General features: G+C 46.1%; 1 protein-coding gene across 1 annotated transcript in view; it reads left to right on the top strand.

Moving 5' to 3' along the window:
• Window positions 1-17751, top strand: part of LOC148140590 (cytochrome P450 2K1-like) — a 36982-nt gene that overhangs the window by 9882 nt on the left and 9349 nt on the right. The window contains exons 3-6 of the mRNA XM_087979463.1: window positions 839-988; window positions 3057-3217; window positions 9491-9664; window positions 15704-15845. Of these exons, the coding sequence (XP_087835589.1) occupies window positions 839-988; window positions 3057-3217; window positions 9491-9664; window positions 15704-15845 (627 nt within the window). The remainder of the gene's footprint in view (window positions 1-838; window positions 989-3056; window positions 3218-9490; window positions 9665-15703; window positions 15846-17751) is intronic.

Below are 17751 nucleotides of genomic sequence, written 5' to 3'. Positions count from 1 at the left end.
CTTGTGACCCAGAGGCTAAAGTGCTACAAAAGTATCACCATCTCGTCCAAACCCCGAATGTGATTGAGCTTCCTCTTGTCATTTAAATTCCAGTGATCGGATCCCGAGCTGATCCCTCCCTTGGTTAAGCTGCTGGGTTGACAATCAAACCCAGTTACCTTCCTACTTTTTATTTGTTGTTGAGATTGGCCAATTGCCAATGCCCTGCTGACTCAAGGTACTGCACTCCTTTCCCACGTGGCTCTAGATAATTCTCATCATTGAATTCCTGGCACAAGGAATAGTCCTGGAAATCATCCAGACTTTCTGTGGGCTTTATCAACCAAACCTCCCCGTGCGTCAACAATTCTAACTCCATAAACGTTGCTCAAGCGCCAGAACATTAACCTTCACATGAAATGTTCGAGCTGGTCAATGTTTGGTCAACAAACATAACTCCTGACTGGGTTGGCTTGTTCTAGCATGGGACCATCTTAAATATGAACTGACAGACACTGAAATTGGGTGGGTTATTGGTTAAAATTAAATCAGGGGGAGGATGAGATTTGGTTCTGTGTCTCTCATTACCATGGAGGATGCAGAGCCTGGGAGGGTGGTGGAAGCAGGGTCAATAGGAACATCCAAACGGAATAGGCCAGACACTGAGAATGACAAGTGAGAGGTTAGACTAATGGGCTCACTCCCCCAAAGAGCACTCATGGATACAATGACCTTCCTCTTGGTTGTAGAATGGTGTAATTCTCAGGAAAGGAAAGGGTGTTAGAAACCTGGGGTTTGGCAGCACTCACAGCAGAACCCGTGTACAATATTTGATCAGCTTTTCGTGTGTCACTTTCAGGTGTGATATTCAGTGACGGGAAGTTGTGGCGGGAGAACCGAAAGTTTGTGATCTCAGCTCTCCGAGGCTTTGGCATGGGCAAGAAATCCATTGAAGACAGGATCAGTGAAGAGGCCAGCTTTCTTGTCAATGTGTTTGAGAGTCACAAGGGTGAGTGCTTGGTGGGTCATGACATGCTGGGATTCATGGTTCCCTCGAAATTGACATCTACAGAAAAGATTAGATTAGATTAGATTACTTTACAGTGTGGAAACAGGCCCTTCGGCCCAACAAGTCCAAACCGACCCGCCGAAGCGTAACCCACCCATATCCCTACAGTTACCCCTTACCTAACACTACGGGCAATTTAGCATGGCCAATTCACCTGACCTGCACATCTTTGGACTGTGGGAGGAAACCGGAGCACCCGGAGGAAACCCACGCAGACACGGGGAGAACGTGCAAACTCCACACAGTCAGTCGCCTGAGGCGGGAATTGAACCCGGGTCTCTGGCGCTGCGAAGCAGCAGTGCTAACCACTGTGCCACCGTGCCGCCCATAAAAGATTTTCACTTGAATAAAAGTGAGTTTCCTTCAGTTGCATTAATACTGTTGGGGCAGTCAAATGTTAGCAGGCCCCAGAGACACTGGCCTTTGACGGACATTAATTCCACTAAAGGTTATAGCAGTTCAAAACTCCATCATCAGCTTCATCACACCAAGGATGAGTAGTTCATGTGTGATGTACTCCATTCACAAAGCCTTTCACCACGATTGGACACTTTAAGTTAGGTTAGATTCGAAATATCCTTTGTCTGTTTTAGAGTCACAGAGTCATAGAGATGTACAGCACAGAAACAGACCCTTCGGTCCAACTTGTCCGTGCTGACCAGATATTCCAACCTATTCTCGTGCCATTTGCCAGCATTTGGTCCATATCCCTCTAATCCCTTCCTATTCATATGCCCATCCAGATGCCTTTTAAATGCTGTAATTGTACCAGCCTCCACCACTTCCTCTGACAGCTCAATCCATACATGCACCACCCTCTGTGAAAAGGGCACCCCTTAGGCAAGTTTTAAATCTTAACCCTCTCAGCTTGAACTTTTGCTTCCAGTATAGACTCCCTTATCCTGGGATAAAGACCTTGTCTATGCTCCTCATGATTTTATAAGCCCCTATAAGGTCACCCCTCAGCCTCCAATGCTCCAGGGAAAACAGCCCCAGCCTAACCCTATACCTCAAACCCTCCAACCCTGGCAACATCCTTGTAGATCTTTTCTGAACCCTTTCAAGTCTCACAACATCCTTCCTAAAGGATGGAGACCAGAATTGAATGCAGTATTCCAAAGTGGCCTAACCAATGTCCTATACAGCCACAACATGACCTCCCAACTCCTGTACTCAATACTCTGACCAATAAAGGAAAGCATACCAAATGCCTTCTTCACTATCCTATCTACCTGTGACTCAACTTTCAAGGAGCTATGAACCTACACTCCAAGGTCTCTTTGTTCAGCAACACTCTCCAGAACCTCACCAATAAGTGTACAAGTACTGCCCTAATTTGAATTTCCAAAATGAAGCACCTCACCTTTAACTAATTTAAAATCCATCTGCCACTCCTCGGCCCATCTGATCAAGGTCCTGTTGTACTCTGAGGTAGCCTTCTTCACTGTCCACTACACCTTCAATTTTGCTGTCATCTGTGCACTTACTAACCATACCTCCTATGTTTAACAAAGCAGGAAAGGAGGGGAACTGGTCAAGGTAATTAAATTCCTGGCCAGAAGTTCTTTGTCAAAATAATTTGGTCACACAACATTTGTTTTTAATGATTCATAAAGAGTATTGATTTATGAACATTACCACAGTGGGAATTGTCCAGGAAGTTTAAAGATTTGATGAGCAATTGTTGTGCTCCCCAGTACCATTTGATGGATCCTCAGTGCAGTCACCTCGGTGAAAGAGAATCTAAGATTTTGGAACAATCAAAAGTAGCAGCTTTGGAGCCGATTTGAACTGAAATCACCCTAATCCTGACCCTCGATTCACATAAAATGCTGGCTCCCAGCACAAAGTGTGTACAATATGTCGTGAGGGATTCCATCACAGATAGAATCTTGTATCAGCAAACTGCATCTTATCTAACTTGAGCTTTTTAAAAGACAACAATACTGGAAGTGTTTGTGGTATTTCCAGCTTCAGTTTTTCTCTGAAATACTATGTTTGTTCACAGGTCAGCCTTTTGAAACAGCACGGATATTGAATTCGGCCGTGAGCAATATTATCTGTTCCATTCTATTTGGAGATCGCTTTGATTATGACGACAAAATATTTAACTCCCTCACAAACATGAACAATGAGATGACGATATTGGCTGGAACAGCTTCAATACAAGTAATTATCTTTCCATATTACTGTACTTGGGATGGTTATTTGCAATTTGGTGTGCATAATAATCCCCTCATCACTCCAATGCCAAACAATGACCATCTCCAGTAAGACTCCCACAGCTACCTGGATTACATCTCTTCCCACCCTACCTCTGTTGCTCCCGATGCGGTTTCCTTTACATTGGGGAGACTGGACGCCTTCTCACAGAGCGCTTTAGGGAACATCTCCGAGACTCCCGCAACAATCAACCACACCGCCCTGTGGCCCAATATTTCAACTCCCCCTCCCATTTTTCTGAGGACATGCAGGTCCTGGGTCTTCTCCACCACCACTCCCTCACCACCCGGCTGGAGGAAGAACGCCTCATCTTCCGTCTCGGAACACTTCAACCCCAGGGCATCAATGTGGACTTCACCAGTTTCCTCATTTCCCTTCCCCCCACCTTACCCCAGTTCCAACCTTCCAGCTCAGCACCGTCCCCATGACCTGTCCTACCTTCCTTCCCACCTATCCACTCCACCCTCCTCTCTGACCTTCATCCCCACCTCCATCTACCTATTGCACTCTTGGCTACCTTCTCCCCAGCTCCATCCCACCCCCCTCCCATTTATCTCTCCACCCTGGAGGCTCCCTGCCTTAATTCCCGATGAAGGGCTTTTGCCTGAAACGTCGATTTACCTGCTCCTTGGATGCTGCCTAACCTGCTGTGCTTTTCCAGCACCACTCTAATCTAGACTCTGATCTCCAGCATCTGCAGTCCTCACTTTTGCCATCTCCAATAAGAGACAATCTAACCACTGTCCCTTGGCATTCAGTGTTGCCATCACTGAATCCCCACTGTCAAACATCCTTGGGTTCACCATTGATCAGAAACTTAACTGGGCTTGCTACATAAGCACAATGGCTACAAGAGCAGGTCAGAGACTGGGAACAGTGCGATGAGGAACTCACCTCCTGACTCCCCAAAGCCTATCCACCATCTACAAGGCACGAGTCAGGAGTGTGATGGAATACTCCCCACTTGCCTGGATGGGTGCAGCTCCAATGACACTCAAGAAGCTTGACACCATCCACGACTCAGCAGCCCCCGCTTGATTGGCAGCACATCCACAAAACTCCACTCCATCTACCTCCGACGCTCAGTAGCAGGAGTGTGTACCATCTACAGGATGCACTGCAGAAATTCACCAAAGATCGTCAGACAGAACCTTCCAAACCCCCAACCACTTCCATTTAGAAGCACAAGGACAGCAGATACATGGGAACACCACCTCCTGCAAGTTCCCCTCCAAGCCACTCACCATCCTGACTTGTTCCTTCACTGTCGCTGGGCCAAAACCCTGGAATTCCCTCCCTAATGGTATTGTGGGTCTACCTACAGCAGGTGGACAGCAGCGGTTCAAGAAGGCAGCTCACCCCCCACTTCTCAAGGGGGCAACTAGGGACAGGCAATAAATGCTAGGCCCCTGAGTGAATAGAAAAGCCTGAGCTATTACAGGTGCAGAGTGTTTTTAATGTTATGTTTCAGTCAATTATATTAACATGTGACGGTCCCTGACATGGAATAAATTCATATGTAAATGCTGAAAAAGTAAGATTTATGTAAATCATTTTACATAATTGTTACTTGACTATGACGTCAATGAGAGAGAAGACACCAGTCTAGAATGACTATGTGAACAGAGAGGTCTTAGATACTACACTAGAGAGCTGTTTTAGAGATCCAGTGTGCAGATATAAAGAAAGGAGTGTTACAGTACATAAGGAGTTGAAAACCCTCAATAGAGATGGGGTGGATGCAGCCACAGGGAGAGTGTTATATACAGGCCTCTCACAGCCACAACTGCTTCTGACTGGCAGCTGAAAGTGCAGGACACTATGTTGGTTTAAAGCACATGGTGGCAGTGAGGGATAAAGCCCTCAGAGACAGGATCTGGTGCTAGGAGAGGGTGCTGGGCACACAACAACATAAAAAGGGAAGACGGTAGGATGTTGTGAAGCTTGAAAGGGTTCAGAAAAGATTTGCAAAGACATTGCCAGGGCTGGAGGATTTGAGCTATAGGGAGAGGCTGAATAGGCTGGGGTGGTTTTCCCTGAAGCATCGGAGGCTGAGGGGTGACCTTATAGAGGTTTATAAAGTCATGAGGGGCATGGATAGGGTAAATAGACAAGGTATTTTCCCTGGGGTGGGGGAGTCCAGAACTTGAGGGCATAGGTTTAGGGTGAGAGGGGAAACATATAAAAGGGACCTAAGTGGCAATGTTTTCAGACAGAGGGTGATGTGTGTGTGGAATGAACTGCCAGAGGAAGTGGTGGAGGCTGGTACAATTACAGCATTGAAAAGGCATCTGGATGGGTACATGAATAGGAAGGGTTTAGAGGGACATGGGCCAAGTGCTGGCTGCAGATGAATGCATGGCTGAGGAGCTGGTATATGGGAGAAGGATTCACATTTTTGGATCATTGGAATCTCTTTTGGGGTAGAAATGACCAGTGCAAGAAGGACGGATTGCACCAAAATTGGAAGGGGACTAATATACTGGCAGGGAGATTTCCTCGAGCTGCTCAGGAGAATTTAACCTAGTAAGGTGGGGAGTGGGACCCAGGGAGATAGTGAGGAAAGAGATCAATCTGAGACTGGGACAGTTGTGAACAGAAGCGAGTCAAACAGTCAGGGCAGGCAGGGACAAGGAAGGACTAATACATTAAACTGCATTTATTTCAATGCAAGGATCCTAACAGGGAAGGCAGATAAACTCATGGCATGGTTAGGAACATGGGATTGGGATATCATGGCAATTACAGAAACATGGCTCAGAGTTGGGCAGGACTGGCAGCTTAATGTTCCAGGATACAAATGCTACAGGTAGGATAGAAAGGGAGGCAAGAGAGGAGGGGGAGTGATGTCTTTGACAAGGGATAGCATTACAGCTGTACTGAGGGAGGATATTCACGGAAATACATCCAGGGAAGTTATTTTCACGGAACTGAGAAATAAGAAAGGGACGTTCACTTTATTGGGATTGTATTATTGACCCCCTACTAGTCACAGGAAAATCGAGAAACAAACTTGTAAGGTAATCTCAGCTATCTGAAAGAATAATAGGGTGGTTTTAGTAGGGGATTTTAACTTTCCAAACATTGACTGGGACTGCCATAGTGTTAAGGGTTCAGATGGAGAGGAATTTGTGTACAACAAAATTTTCTGATTCAGTAAGTAGATGTACCTACTAGAGAAGGTGCAAAACTTGACCTATTCTTGGGAAATAAAGCAGGGCAGGTGACTGAGTGTAGTGGGGGAGCACTTTGGGTCCAAAATATTTTAATTCTATTAGATTTAAAATAGTGATGGAAAAGGATAGACCAAATCTAAACGTTGAAGTTCGAAATTGGAGAAAGGTCAATTTTGACGGTATTAGGCAAAAACATTCAAAAACTGATTGGGGGCAACTGTTCGCAGGTAAAGGGACGGCTGGAAAATGGGAAGCCCTCAGAAATGAGATAACAAAAATCCAGAGAAAGTATATTCCTGTCAGGGTGAAAGGGAAGGCTGGTAGTGTTGGGAAATAGAATGTTGGGAAATAGAAGGTGACATCTTGCAAAATGTCCAGATTACAGAGGAGGAAGTGCTGGATGTCTTGAAACGGTTAAAGGTGAATAAATCCCCAGGACCTGATCAGATGTACCCTGGAACTCTGTGGGAAGCTAGGGAGGTGATTGATGGGCATCTCGCTGAGATATTTGTAATATCGATAGACACAGGTGAGGTGCCGGAAGACTGGAGGTTGGCTAGCGTGGTGCCACTGTTTAAGAAGGGTGGTAAGGACAAGCCAGGGAACTATAGACCACTGAGCCTGGCATCAGTGGTGGGCAAGTTGTTGGAGGGAATTCTGAGGGACAGGATGTACATTTATTTGGAAAGGCAAGGACTGATTAGAGATCGTCAATATGGCTTTGTGCGTGGGAAATCATGTCTCACAAAATTGATTGTATTTTTTGAAGAAGTAACAAAGAGGATTGATGAGGGCAGAGCGGTAGATGTGATCCAAATGGACTTCAGTAAGGCATTCAACAAGGTTTCCCATGGGAGACTGATTAGCAAGGTTAGATCTCATGGAATACAGGAACTGCCTCGAAGGTAGAAGACAGAGGGTGGTGGTGGAGAGTTGTTTTTCAGAATGGAGGCCTGTGACCAGTGGAGTGCCACAAGGATCGGTCATGGGTCCTCTACTTTTTGTCATTTACATCAATGATTTGGATGCGAGCATAAGAGTACAGTTGGTAAGTTTGCAGATGACACCAAAATTGGAGGTGTAGTGGACAGCGAAGAGGGTTACCTCAGATTACAATGGGCTCTTGACCAGATGGGCCAATGGGCTGAGAAGTGTCAGATGGAGTTTAATTCAGATAAATGCGAGGTGCTGCATTTTTGGAAAGCAAATCTTAGCAGGACTTATACACTTAATGGTAAGGTCCCAGGGAGTGTTGCTAAACAAAGAGACTTGGAGTGCAAGTTCATAGCTCCTTAAAAGTGCGGTTTCAGGTAAATAGGATAGTGAAGAAGGCGTTTGGTATGCTTTCCTTTATTGATCAGAGTATTGACTACTCTGGGAGGTCATGTTGCAGCTGTACAGGACATTGGTTAGGCCACTGTTCGAGTATTACGTGCAATTCTGGTCTCCTTCCTATTGGAAGGATATTGTGAAACTTGAAAGCATTCAGAGGAGAATTACAAGGATGTTGCCAGGATTGGAGGATTTGAGCGATGGGGAGAGGCTGAACAGGCTGAGGCTGTTTTCTGTGGAGCGTCGGAGGCTGAGGAGTGACCTTATATATGTTTACAGAATTATGATGGACATGGATAGGATAAATAGACAAAGTCTTTTCCTTGAGGTGGGTGAGTCAAGAACTAGAGGGCATAGGTTTAGGGTGAGAGGGGAAAGATATAAAAGAAACCCAAGGGGCAACTTTTTCACACAGAGGGTGTAGCGTATATGGAATGAGCTGCCAGAGGAAGTGATGAAGACTGGTACAATTGCAACAAATGCAAATGTATATGAATAGGAAGGGTTTGGAGGGATATGGGCCGTGTGCTGGCAGGTGAGACTAGATTGGGTTGGGATATCTGGTTGGCATGGACGAGTTAGACCGAAGGGTCTGTTTCCATGCTGTACAGGTCGATGACTCTATGACTTCGATAGCGGAACAGGCCCTTGCAAGACTTCAAAGGCGAAGCTGAGAAAAAAATGGGAAGACTCTAAATGGTGCAGACCAAGACTTTGAAACAAAAAGATAGAAAACCCAAAAGCAAGGGGGAAAAGACTCCAGAAGACATTGCTGCGAAGCCATGACCAACAATACCCTGGACAGTGACAAGATGGGATCAGATCACTTTGACAGTATTTCAGAAAAAGCCTCAGGTCAGCCAGGCGTTTAAAGTCTGTGGGGATAGCGAGAGAGCGGCCTTGCCTCACTGATAAATCAGAAGGTCAATAACGAGGTGAGAGGTGGGAGCCCCTCGGAACAGTTACATATCAGAACGATGCCATTCAGCCCTTGGATGAATAATGTCACCACCCGGTCAAATTCCACTTTCCGTGATCCAGTCCATTTCCTTGCAGGTTACAGTGTGTCCAGTGCGGATGCAGGGTCCTTTCCAGCGATTTCCCACCTCAGCAACCAAACTGGGCAGCAGATTCCAGACTCCCAACACCCTGTGGCTGAGAAAAAGTTTTTCCTTGAGTCCTTTTTAATCTTTCCACCAATCACCGTAAAGTCGTGTGCCCAATTTTTGGCCTCTCTGTGAGGTAACCTGGGTCCTCCCTATCCACTCCATCCAAGCCCCTTATTATTTTCTATTAAGTCACCCCTGTATTCTAACCCCTCAACCTCCTGCATTCCGGTGAAAACACACCCAGTCTATCTAACCTTTCTTCATCGCTAATCATTTAATTCCATCCTCCCAGACTTTACATATTTCTCCTTTTTCTTTTTGACCAAGGTCATGCAAGGTTCACGTAACTTGCCATTCCTGTTCCAATTTTTAAAAAAAGTCCCAAGGCCTCACCGGAGTCACAATGTTAACTCTGCTTTCTTCTCACTGATGTGGCCAGACGCACTGAGTTTCTCCAGAAATTCCTGCTTTTGTTTCCGATTTCCAGCAGCTCTTTGTTTTATGTCACCATAAGTTACTTGGCCAACTCATCAACTACAGACGGACAGTCACTTATCAACTCAAGGCCTGACTTTATTGGTTATGTTCTTGTTCCAATCCAGCTGTACAATTCTTATCCATCTCTGGGATTTCTGATTCCGGCTCGCAGGAAGATGATTGAAACTCGAGATAAGATGATGGAAATCTTCGACAGTTTCTTCAAAGCGGCTGAAGAAACCTTGAGTGAGAACAGCATTCAGACCCTAAACGAGGCCTTAATTCTGAGGCATCAGCAGGTACAGTGACACACCTTTTCAGCAGTAAGGGGAATCTCCCCAGATTTCAGACTCCATACCAGGACTTTGTGGGTTTTGTTGGAGGAAGATTCTGTGTTAAACATCTGTTAACATGTCACTCAGTGCTGCCCCTAGTTTCTGGATGGAACTACGAATGTGTAGCTTCAAGCGCTCACTGTATCTGATCATTTCTCTGATCGTAGTGCTCATGACATCATGTGGATGTTTGTGTCCAGGATGCAGCATTGGTTTCAGACATGGGATGTGAGTGACAGGGGCTGGGCCAGCATTTATTACCCAGAGGGCAGTGGGGTCACCCACAGTGCTGTGGGTCTGGAGTCACATATAGGCCAGACCAGGTAAGACTGGCAGATTTTCTTTCCTAAGGGTTATCAGTGAACCAGATGGATATTTTACAACAATCGACAGTTTGATACATGGTCACCATTAGACCAGCTATAAACTGCAGATTTTTATTCAAGTTTCACCATATGCCATGGTGGGTTTTGAACACATCTAGGGGCATGGGTACATTAGCCTGGCATAGCGATGATGATTCCAGTGACATTACGATTACACATCCCTGAAGGATGTATGAGTTTCAATCTCGCAATTTACAACGTGAGAGAGATGTCTTCTCAGAATATAATTGGTGAGGAGCTTCTACTTATTTTACACGTTATTTTCCCTGAATAACGTCCCTCAAATTACACCTGGATGTGTTGTTGAGTGCTTTGGAGCCGTCCTCTGCTCATGTTGTCTGGGATGTCAATCTCTTTGAGACAAATGAATTTAAACCTCACATCCATTAAGACCAGCCCTTCATCTCTGCTGTGCTGCCAGAGTGGATTGAAGTCTAATGGTGAACTTAGACAGGAGAGACAACTTTCCTTCAGAGAATTGTAGGGTGTTACAGGACAGAAGGAGGTCACTTGGCCCATCGAATCGATGGCTGCTCCCAGGTGGAGCTATCCCATCCCCTATTCTTTCCCCACTGCCCTATCACTCATTTCCCTTCAAGTATTTATCCACCTCTTACAAATAAGACACAGACCGTAAGACATAGGAGCAGAAATGGGCCTTTCAGCCCATCAAATCTGTTCTGTTATTCGGTGAGATCATGATAGCCTCAACTCCACTTGCCTGCCTTTACCCCGCAATCAACTCAGAGAAAGTGAGGCCTGCAGATACCGGAGATCGGAGTCGAAGAGTGTGACACTGGGAAAGCACAGCAGGTCAGGCAGCATCCCAGGAGCAGGGTAATCGACGTTTCGAGCATGAGGGCACACATTCCTGATGAAGAGTTTATGCTCGAAACATTAACCCTCCTGCTCCTGGGATGCTGCCTGACCGGCTGTGCTTTTCCAGCACCACGTTTCTTTGACTCTTTACCCCATAACCCTTGGTTCGCTCACTGATTCAAAACCTTCCTATCTCAGTCTTTCATACGCTTAACGATCCAGCCTCAACAGCCCCCTGACCCTTCCTGTCCACTCATTATCGAGATGTTACTCTGAGTCTGTCTCCACCGCTGTCTTCAGAGTGGAAGCCCCATCACTTAATAGACAGTGCAGGTAAAACAGACATTCCTTCCTGTCAGCTCTGCGGGGTCTCTTGGAAATCACCTGAAATCCCGTGTCCACTGACCTCCCACCCTCCCCCCAACACCAGTTTGACTTTACTCTTCCAAACAAAACCATTCATGCCTTTGAACGGTTCCATTCAGTTTCCCCTCAGCCTTCTTCATTCTGAGGGGAATAAACAAACCCCACCATGCTCATACCCCCCCAGCTCCCACAGTCTCTCTGCCATCCCGGCTATTGGTACAACACTCAGGAATACATTTACTCTTCACGGAATATTCTGCCCCCACCGCACAGCTCCAAGATCCTTCTCAAAGTGTAATGTCACAATGGATACAGTGCACCAGCTGAAGCTATGCCAGGTTTCCTTTCCCCCTATGTAGAGGTTTAAGGTCACTTCCTCACCCTTGTACTCCCTGACAATAAAGAGCCAAAGACTTTGTCTGATTCTTTTCTAAGGGGCCTCTCGATTGGCTGTGCCAACTTCGGATATTATGCAAACCAACAGCTGCCTCCCAAAGTCTGACCCCAGGGTGAGTGGGGTTTAATCATCACCAACCTCTCTCCCCCTGCCCCTCCCCCACCCCCCAAACCCCAGGAAGTGCCTTTGGAGGCCGTGGGACATTTTGACACCATGGTAGGGGGTGCAGCTGAGTTGGGCTCCTCTCAGCTCAAGGCGAGGAGGTCGGAGGGCAGCGTTCCTGTCCACAGGAGCCTTTCTGAAGCCAAGGCCTAGCTGAAGGCCTCACCCCACCACCTCAGGTATCATACTCCTGGGAGGCCAGGAACTCCAAGTCTGTCCTTACCCTCCACCTTGGGACTCATGGGTGACAAATATCAGAAAGGGATATTCTTTATGCTCAGGCACATCATGACCAATCAAAAGACTTTACTCTGAGCGATAGGGAGAGGGAAGGTGTCCCATCTCTGCTTTCAACTTCCCAATCCATTGTCTGCTAGCACTTCGTTTTGTGTTTGAGTTCAAATCATAGATCAGGCCCATCGAGTCGACATCAACCCTCCAAAGAGCATCCAACCCAGACCCATCCCCCTGTCCCTGCACTTCCCATGGCTAATCCACCTAGCCTGCACATCCATGGACACGACGGGGCAATTTAGCACTGCCAACCCACCCTAACCTGCACAACTTTGGACTGTGGGAGGAAACCGGAACACCCGAAGGAAAACCCATTCAGACACGGGGAAGAATGAACAAACTCCGCATGGACAGTTGTCTGAAGGTGGAATCGAACCCGGGTCCCTGGCGCTGTGAGGCAAGCGGTGCTAACCACTGAGCGACCGTGCCACCCTTTCAATAACTCTTCTTTCAATAACTCCCGAAGCCTGTTCTCTGTGAAGGAGCTGACAACATCCTGACAGTGATTTCTATCTTCATGGGATGGGGCCAGCTTTTTTGCTCATGTAATTGGCAGTTAAGAGTCAACCACATAGCTATGGGTTTGGAGTTATATGTAGACCAGACCAGGTAAGGATGGCCAATTTTCTTCCCGGAGGGACATGAATGAACCAGATTGGCTTCAACGACAGGAGGTTTACAATTGCCATTCGATTAGCTTTTAATTCCAGATTTTCATTCAATTCAACTTTTGCAGTCTGCCATGGCAGGACTCCCCCAGCGTATTAGTTCGGAAGAAGGACCAGGCCAGACATGAAACATTAACACTGTTTCACCCTTCACAGATGGTGCCTGACCTGCTGAGTTTCTCCAGCACTTTCTGGTCTTCTCTCAGATTGACAGCATCCACAGTTATACCCCAAGAATACGAGCCTGGGGTTCTGAACCAGTAATCCCTGTGACATTCCCACAACATCACGACTTCACAATCGGGCTTTGAGAACAATCAGCCTACACTCAGCCCCTTCCGTTCTCCCATTCCCACAATCCTAAACCATCTCTTTCAAATCGTAGTGGGCATCACAGGGGGTAGAATCATCAAATCCGGACAGTGCAGATGGAGGCCATTTGGCCCATTGGGTCTGTGCTATCCCTCCGAACAGCATCCTACCATTCCCTGTAACCCTGCATTTCCTGTGGCCAATCCACTGAACCTGCACATCTTTGGACTGTGGGAGGGAACCGGAATTACCAGCGAAAACCCACATCGACACGGGCAGAAAGTGCAAACTCCACGCAGTCACCCAAGGAACCCAGCTCCCTGGTGCTGTGGGGAGGCAGTGGTAACCACTGTACTGCCTATTTATTGCCCCTCCCAAATTGTCCAGAGGGCAGGAAAGAGTCAACCATCTTTCAGTCGCTAAAAGCAAATTACTGCAGATGCTGGAATCTGAAACCAAAAGAGAAAATGCTGGAAAATCTTATCAGGTCTGGCAGCATCTATAAGGAGAGAAAAGAGCTGATGTTTTGAGTCAAAGCTTTGACAAAGGGTCAGTTAGACTCGAAACATCAGCTTTTTTCTCTCCTTACAGATGCTGCCAGACCTGCTGAGATTTTCCAGCATTTTCTCTTTTTTGTTATCTTTCAGTGGCTCTGCCTTCGTGTATAGGCGAGACTAGGTAAGAATCCAGATGTTCCCTTCCACATCGGAACCAGGTGGGCTTTCACAGCAAGGCCAGCTCTTTAATCCAGATTTTATTGAATTAAAATTTCACCATCAGCCACAGGTGGGATTTGAACCCATGTTCACAGAACATTGACCTGGGGTTAGCAGGATTACCAAGTCAGTGACTTTACCCCTTGCACCGCTGTCTGTCTGTGGTGATCCAGTGACTATCTATGGTGAAGGCCTGAGTGTAACACTGGCAGTGCCCACCACTTTGATTGGCTGGCAGGTTCATCATTCCCACCCTGGGCTGAAATGGGCCATAGGCCTGAGGCTTCCCAAGTTATCTCCTGACTGCACTGGAATAGCTCCTGATGGAAAGCCACCCAGGTTTCCCATCGGTTTTCCACTCGGTATCTGTGGTCAATGTCAATTCCCATCTGCTCTGTCTCCTTCTGCATTGACTTTAGAATCAAATGGTTGACTCCATATTGTCTTTCCCTCATTCTTCATAGAAAAGTGTATCACTTCACCATTCTTTCTGGTCACTTTCGTCTGTCCATTTTACCAATCCACCTTTGACGCCCTAAAGTTTGTTAATATCTTGTTCACTGCTGAATATATTGCTGACTTCTGTCAAGTGTACAAAAGTAGGAATGAATATAGCCTGCATACCCAAGTCTTACTCCTCAATATATTACCTTTCATGTCATTGAGATGTCCCAAAGCATTCTACAGAGAAGGATTGATTTTTAAAATGTGATGTTTGTTGTAACACAGGGGAATGAGTTAATGAATTTGTGTACAGCAAGGCCCCACACTAATAACAGTGATAATGACCAGATCACTCTTTTGGTAGAAGTGTAAACATTGGCTAAGATACCAATGAAGAGCTTCTCTGTCCTTGTTAAATTAATAACATAATGTTTTACATGTACCCAGAGTCTTGGAGATGTACAGCATCGAAACAGATCCTTCGCTCCAACTCGTCCATGCTGATCAGATATCCTGAATTAATCAACTCACATTTGCCAGCACTTGGCCCATATCCCCCTAAACCCTTCCTATTCATATGCCCATCCAGATGCCTTTTAAATGCTGTAATTGTACCAGCCTCCACCACTTCCTCTGGCAGCTCATTCCACACACGCACCACCCTCTGTGTGAAGAAGTTGCCCCTTCGGTCCCTTTTCAATCTTGCCCCTCTCTCCTTAAACCTGTGCCCTCTACTTTTGGACTCCCCACGCTTGGAAAAGGACCTTGGCTTTTCACCATATCCATACCCCTCATGATGTTATAAACCTCGATGAGTTCACCTCTCAACCTCCGACGCTCCAGAGAAAACAGCCCCAGCCCATTCAGCCTCTCCCTGTAGCTGAAACCCTCCACTCTGGCAACATCCTTGTAAATCTTTTCTGAATCCTTTCAAGTTTCACCACATCCTTCCCTGAGCAGGGAGACCAGGATTACACCTGTGTTTAATCAGTTAAATAGTTCATCTGAAAGGCAGCACCTCTGATAGTGCAGCACCCTCTCAGAACTGAGCTGAAATTTCAGCTGAGGTTGTGCACTCAGATTTGTGAAGTGTGGCCTGAAGTCATGAAATCCTGACTCTGAGCAAGACAGCCACTGCCCCCAATGACACAGACCCGTCCAGCAATATACACACTCAAATATTTCCCCCAAGAATGTGGGACCTTCTCCTTTATTCTGCCGTAGTTGTGGGTATGTTCGCCCCGAGCTGGGAAGTTGATTTGCTGACGTTCCGTTCCCTGTCTCGGTGACACCTTCAGTGCCTTGGAGCCTCCTGGGAAGTGCTGCTGGACTGTGTCGTCTGGAATGTATTTGGTTCAGGTTCCTGCTGCGTCCGGTTGCACTAAGATATTTCTGTCAAGAATGTGGCAGCTTCTCCTTGATTCTATTTTGTCTTGAAGGAATCAAAAGGCCAAGCCTTGGAAATTCAGAAGAAGGACATGCTGATTACAATCATTGACCTGTTTGGTGCCGGCACAGAAACCACTTCCACCACCGTGTGCTGGGGACTCCTTCTCATGATGAAATATCCGGATATCCAGAGTAAGGGAATCTCTAACTTTGTGTTTGTCAGTTGTTGTTGGTGTCCAAACTGTTACTTGATCATATGGATAGGACGATCGAGGTCAGTAGTGAACTAGGCCCATGGTCAGTGTGAAATTGGTCAATTTAATCAGTAACACCTCAACTGGTTGGTCTCAGGAAGAGCTGATGGTGAGTGAGTCAGCAAGTGGAGTCTTTCTGAAATTGAGTTGAACCCAAGATAACTCCCCGAGGCATGGCGTGCACTGCAGATTCAGAGATTATACCCAGTGTGACTCTCATAACAACGTGATATCAATGTCAAAACTGCCATAAAGCTCATGCTATGGATGCCTCGCCTAAGCCTCCCCCCAAATTCTGGAATCTTCTGTCTGAAAGCCTAATATACTACTCTGTTTATTCTGTTCGCTCATAACCTCTCCAAAGGTAAACAAAACTCTCCAGGAAGTCTCGCTCTTTCTCTAATACTGTACTTTAAGAAAACTCACCACAGTGACAGAAATACTTACGAGTTAATCATTAAACCCCTTCAGACATAAGGAAAATCCAAATGCCACGAGTTCAAAATTCAAAAATCCAAATAGACTGTATCACACACCTTACTTCACGCACAGATGATTGGAGTTAAGAGTCATGGAGCTCTACAGCACAATAAAAGGTCCTTTGGGTCTGTGCTGGTTAGAATCAGCAACCAAATTATTCTAATCTCAATTTCCAGAGCCATGTTTACCTGATGTTATGAGATGCTGCTTTAAGAAGGATTTGTCCTTTTGAAAAGAAGTGTTGCAAACTAGAAGCCCAGCGGTCTGCTCTGAGCCCAGTGAGCTTTGTTTTTTTTAATGTTGGAACAATAGAAGCAGCCGGAAGGGGTGGTGTCAAGCTCCCACAGAACCAGGATTTTAGTTTAACTTTCAGTCGTGTTGGGGTTTGGAAGCTGCTACACATCTCTCCCTGTTAAAGCAAAACGCTCGAGTTTTCTCTCAGAGTTATCCCTGGATGGACTGGACTAGAGAATTGCGCGTGAGACAATCTGTTTCACTGAATTTGCCTTTGCCAAGGGTGTGTTTATGGGATGTTACTATCTTGGAACAGCTAATCAGTAGTAGTTAGCATATATATTATCTCATTAAGCAATTCAATAGAGTCACGGTTAAATTAATTTTTAGAATTTCTTATTTGTCTGTATTTGAACAGGGTTTTAAGAATAAAGACTAGATTCCCCACAGTTTGGAAACAGGCCCTTTGGTCCAACCAGTACACCAACCCTCCAAAGAGTAACCCACCCAGACCCATTTCCCTCTGACTAATGCACTGAACACTATGGACAATTTAGCATGGCCAATTCACCTGACTTGTACATCTTTGAACTATGGGAGGAAACCCATGCAGACACAGGGAGAATGCACAAACGCCACACAGACAGTCACCCAAGGCAGTAATTGAACCTGCTAACCACTGAGCCACCATGCTGCCCTAAACTGTGTTTGCTTTCAAGCCTGGTAGTTTGACAAATCAAATTGTATCCGGAACGCACTTGCCTTTAAAAATAAGAAAATGTTGGGGGTTTAGGCTATCTTCTTAATGTATTTTGAGCGGGTTTGGTGTGGTCTGTAACACTGGGGATCGCATGTGCACTTCTTAAATATTCTGAGGGTTTCTACAGAAATATCAGGAACCCAACAAGAACTTGCTGAGCTTCTTTCAGCCAGATTCACATGGACTGATGGCGAGAAGGGTTTGCGGAGATGAGAATGGCCAATGATACCAATAAACATGTTTCAGAAGCAAGGGCAAGGCAACCTTTCAGAAAATGTCAAAACGATTTCCTTCATCTCGACCTCAATGTAACTGGTTGTAGACAAGCGTGCTGCACGAGAGAACAAAGCAGTGGCAGGCCTCCTGGACA

This window comes from Chiloscyllium plagiosum, unplaced genomic scaffold (genome assembly GCF_037043375.1).
Source record: "Chiloscyllium plagiosum isolate Xiang-an unplaced genomic scaffold, Cpla_swu_hap1 HiC_scaffold_35, whole genome shotgun sequence".
In the NCBI taxonomy this organism is placed as follows: Eukaryota; Metazoa; Chordata; class Chondrichthyes; order Orectolobiformes; family Hemiscylliidae; genus Chiloscyllium; species Chiloscyllium plagiosum.
Note: the sequence above shows the minus strand (reverse complement) of the source record. Positions and strands in the feature narration are given on the sequence as shown.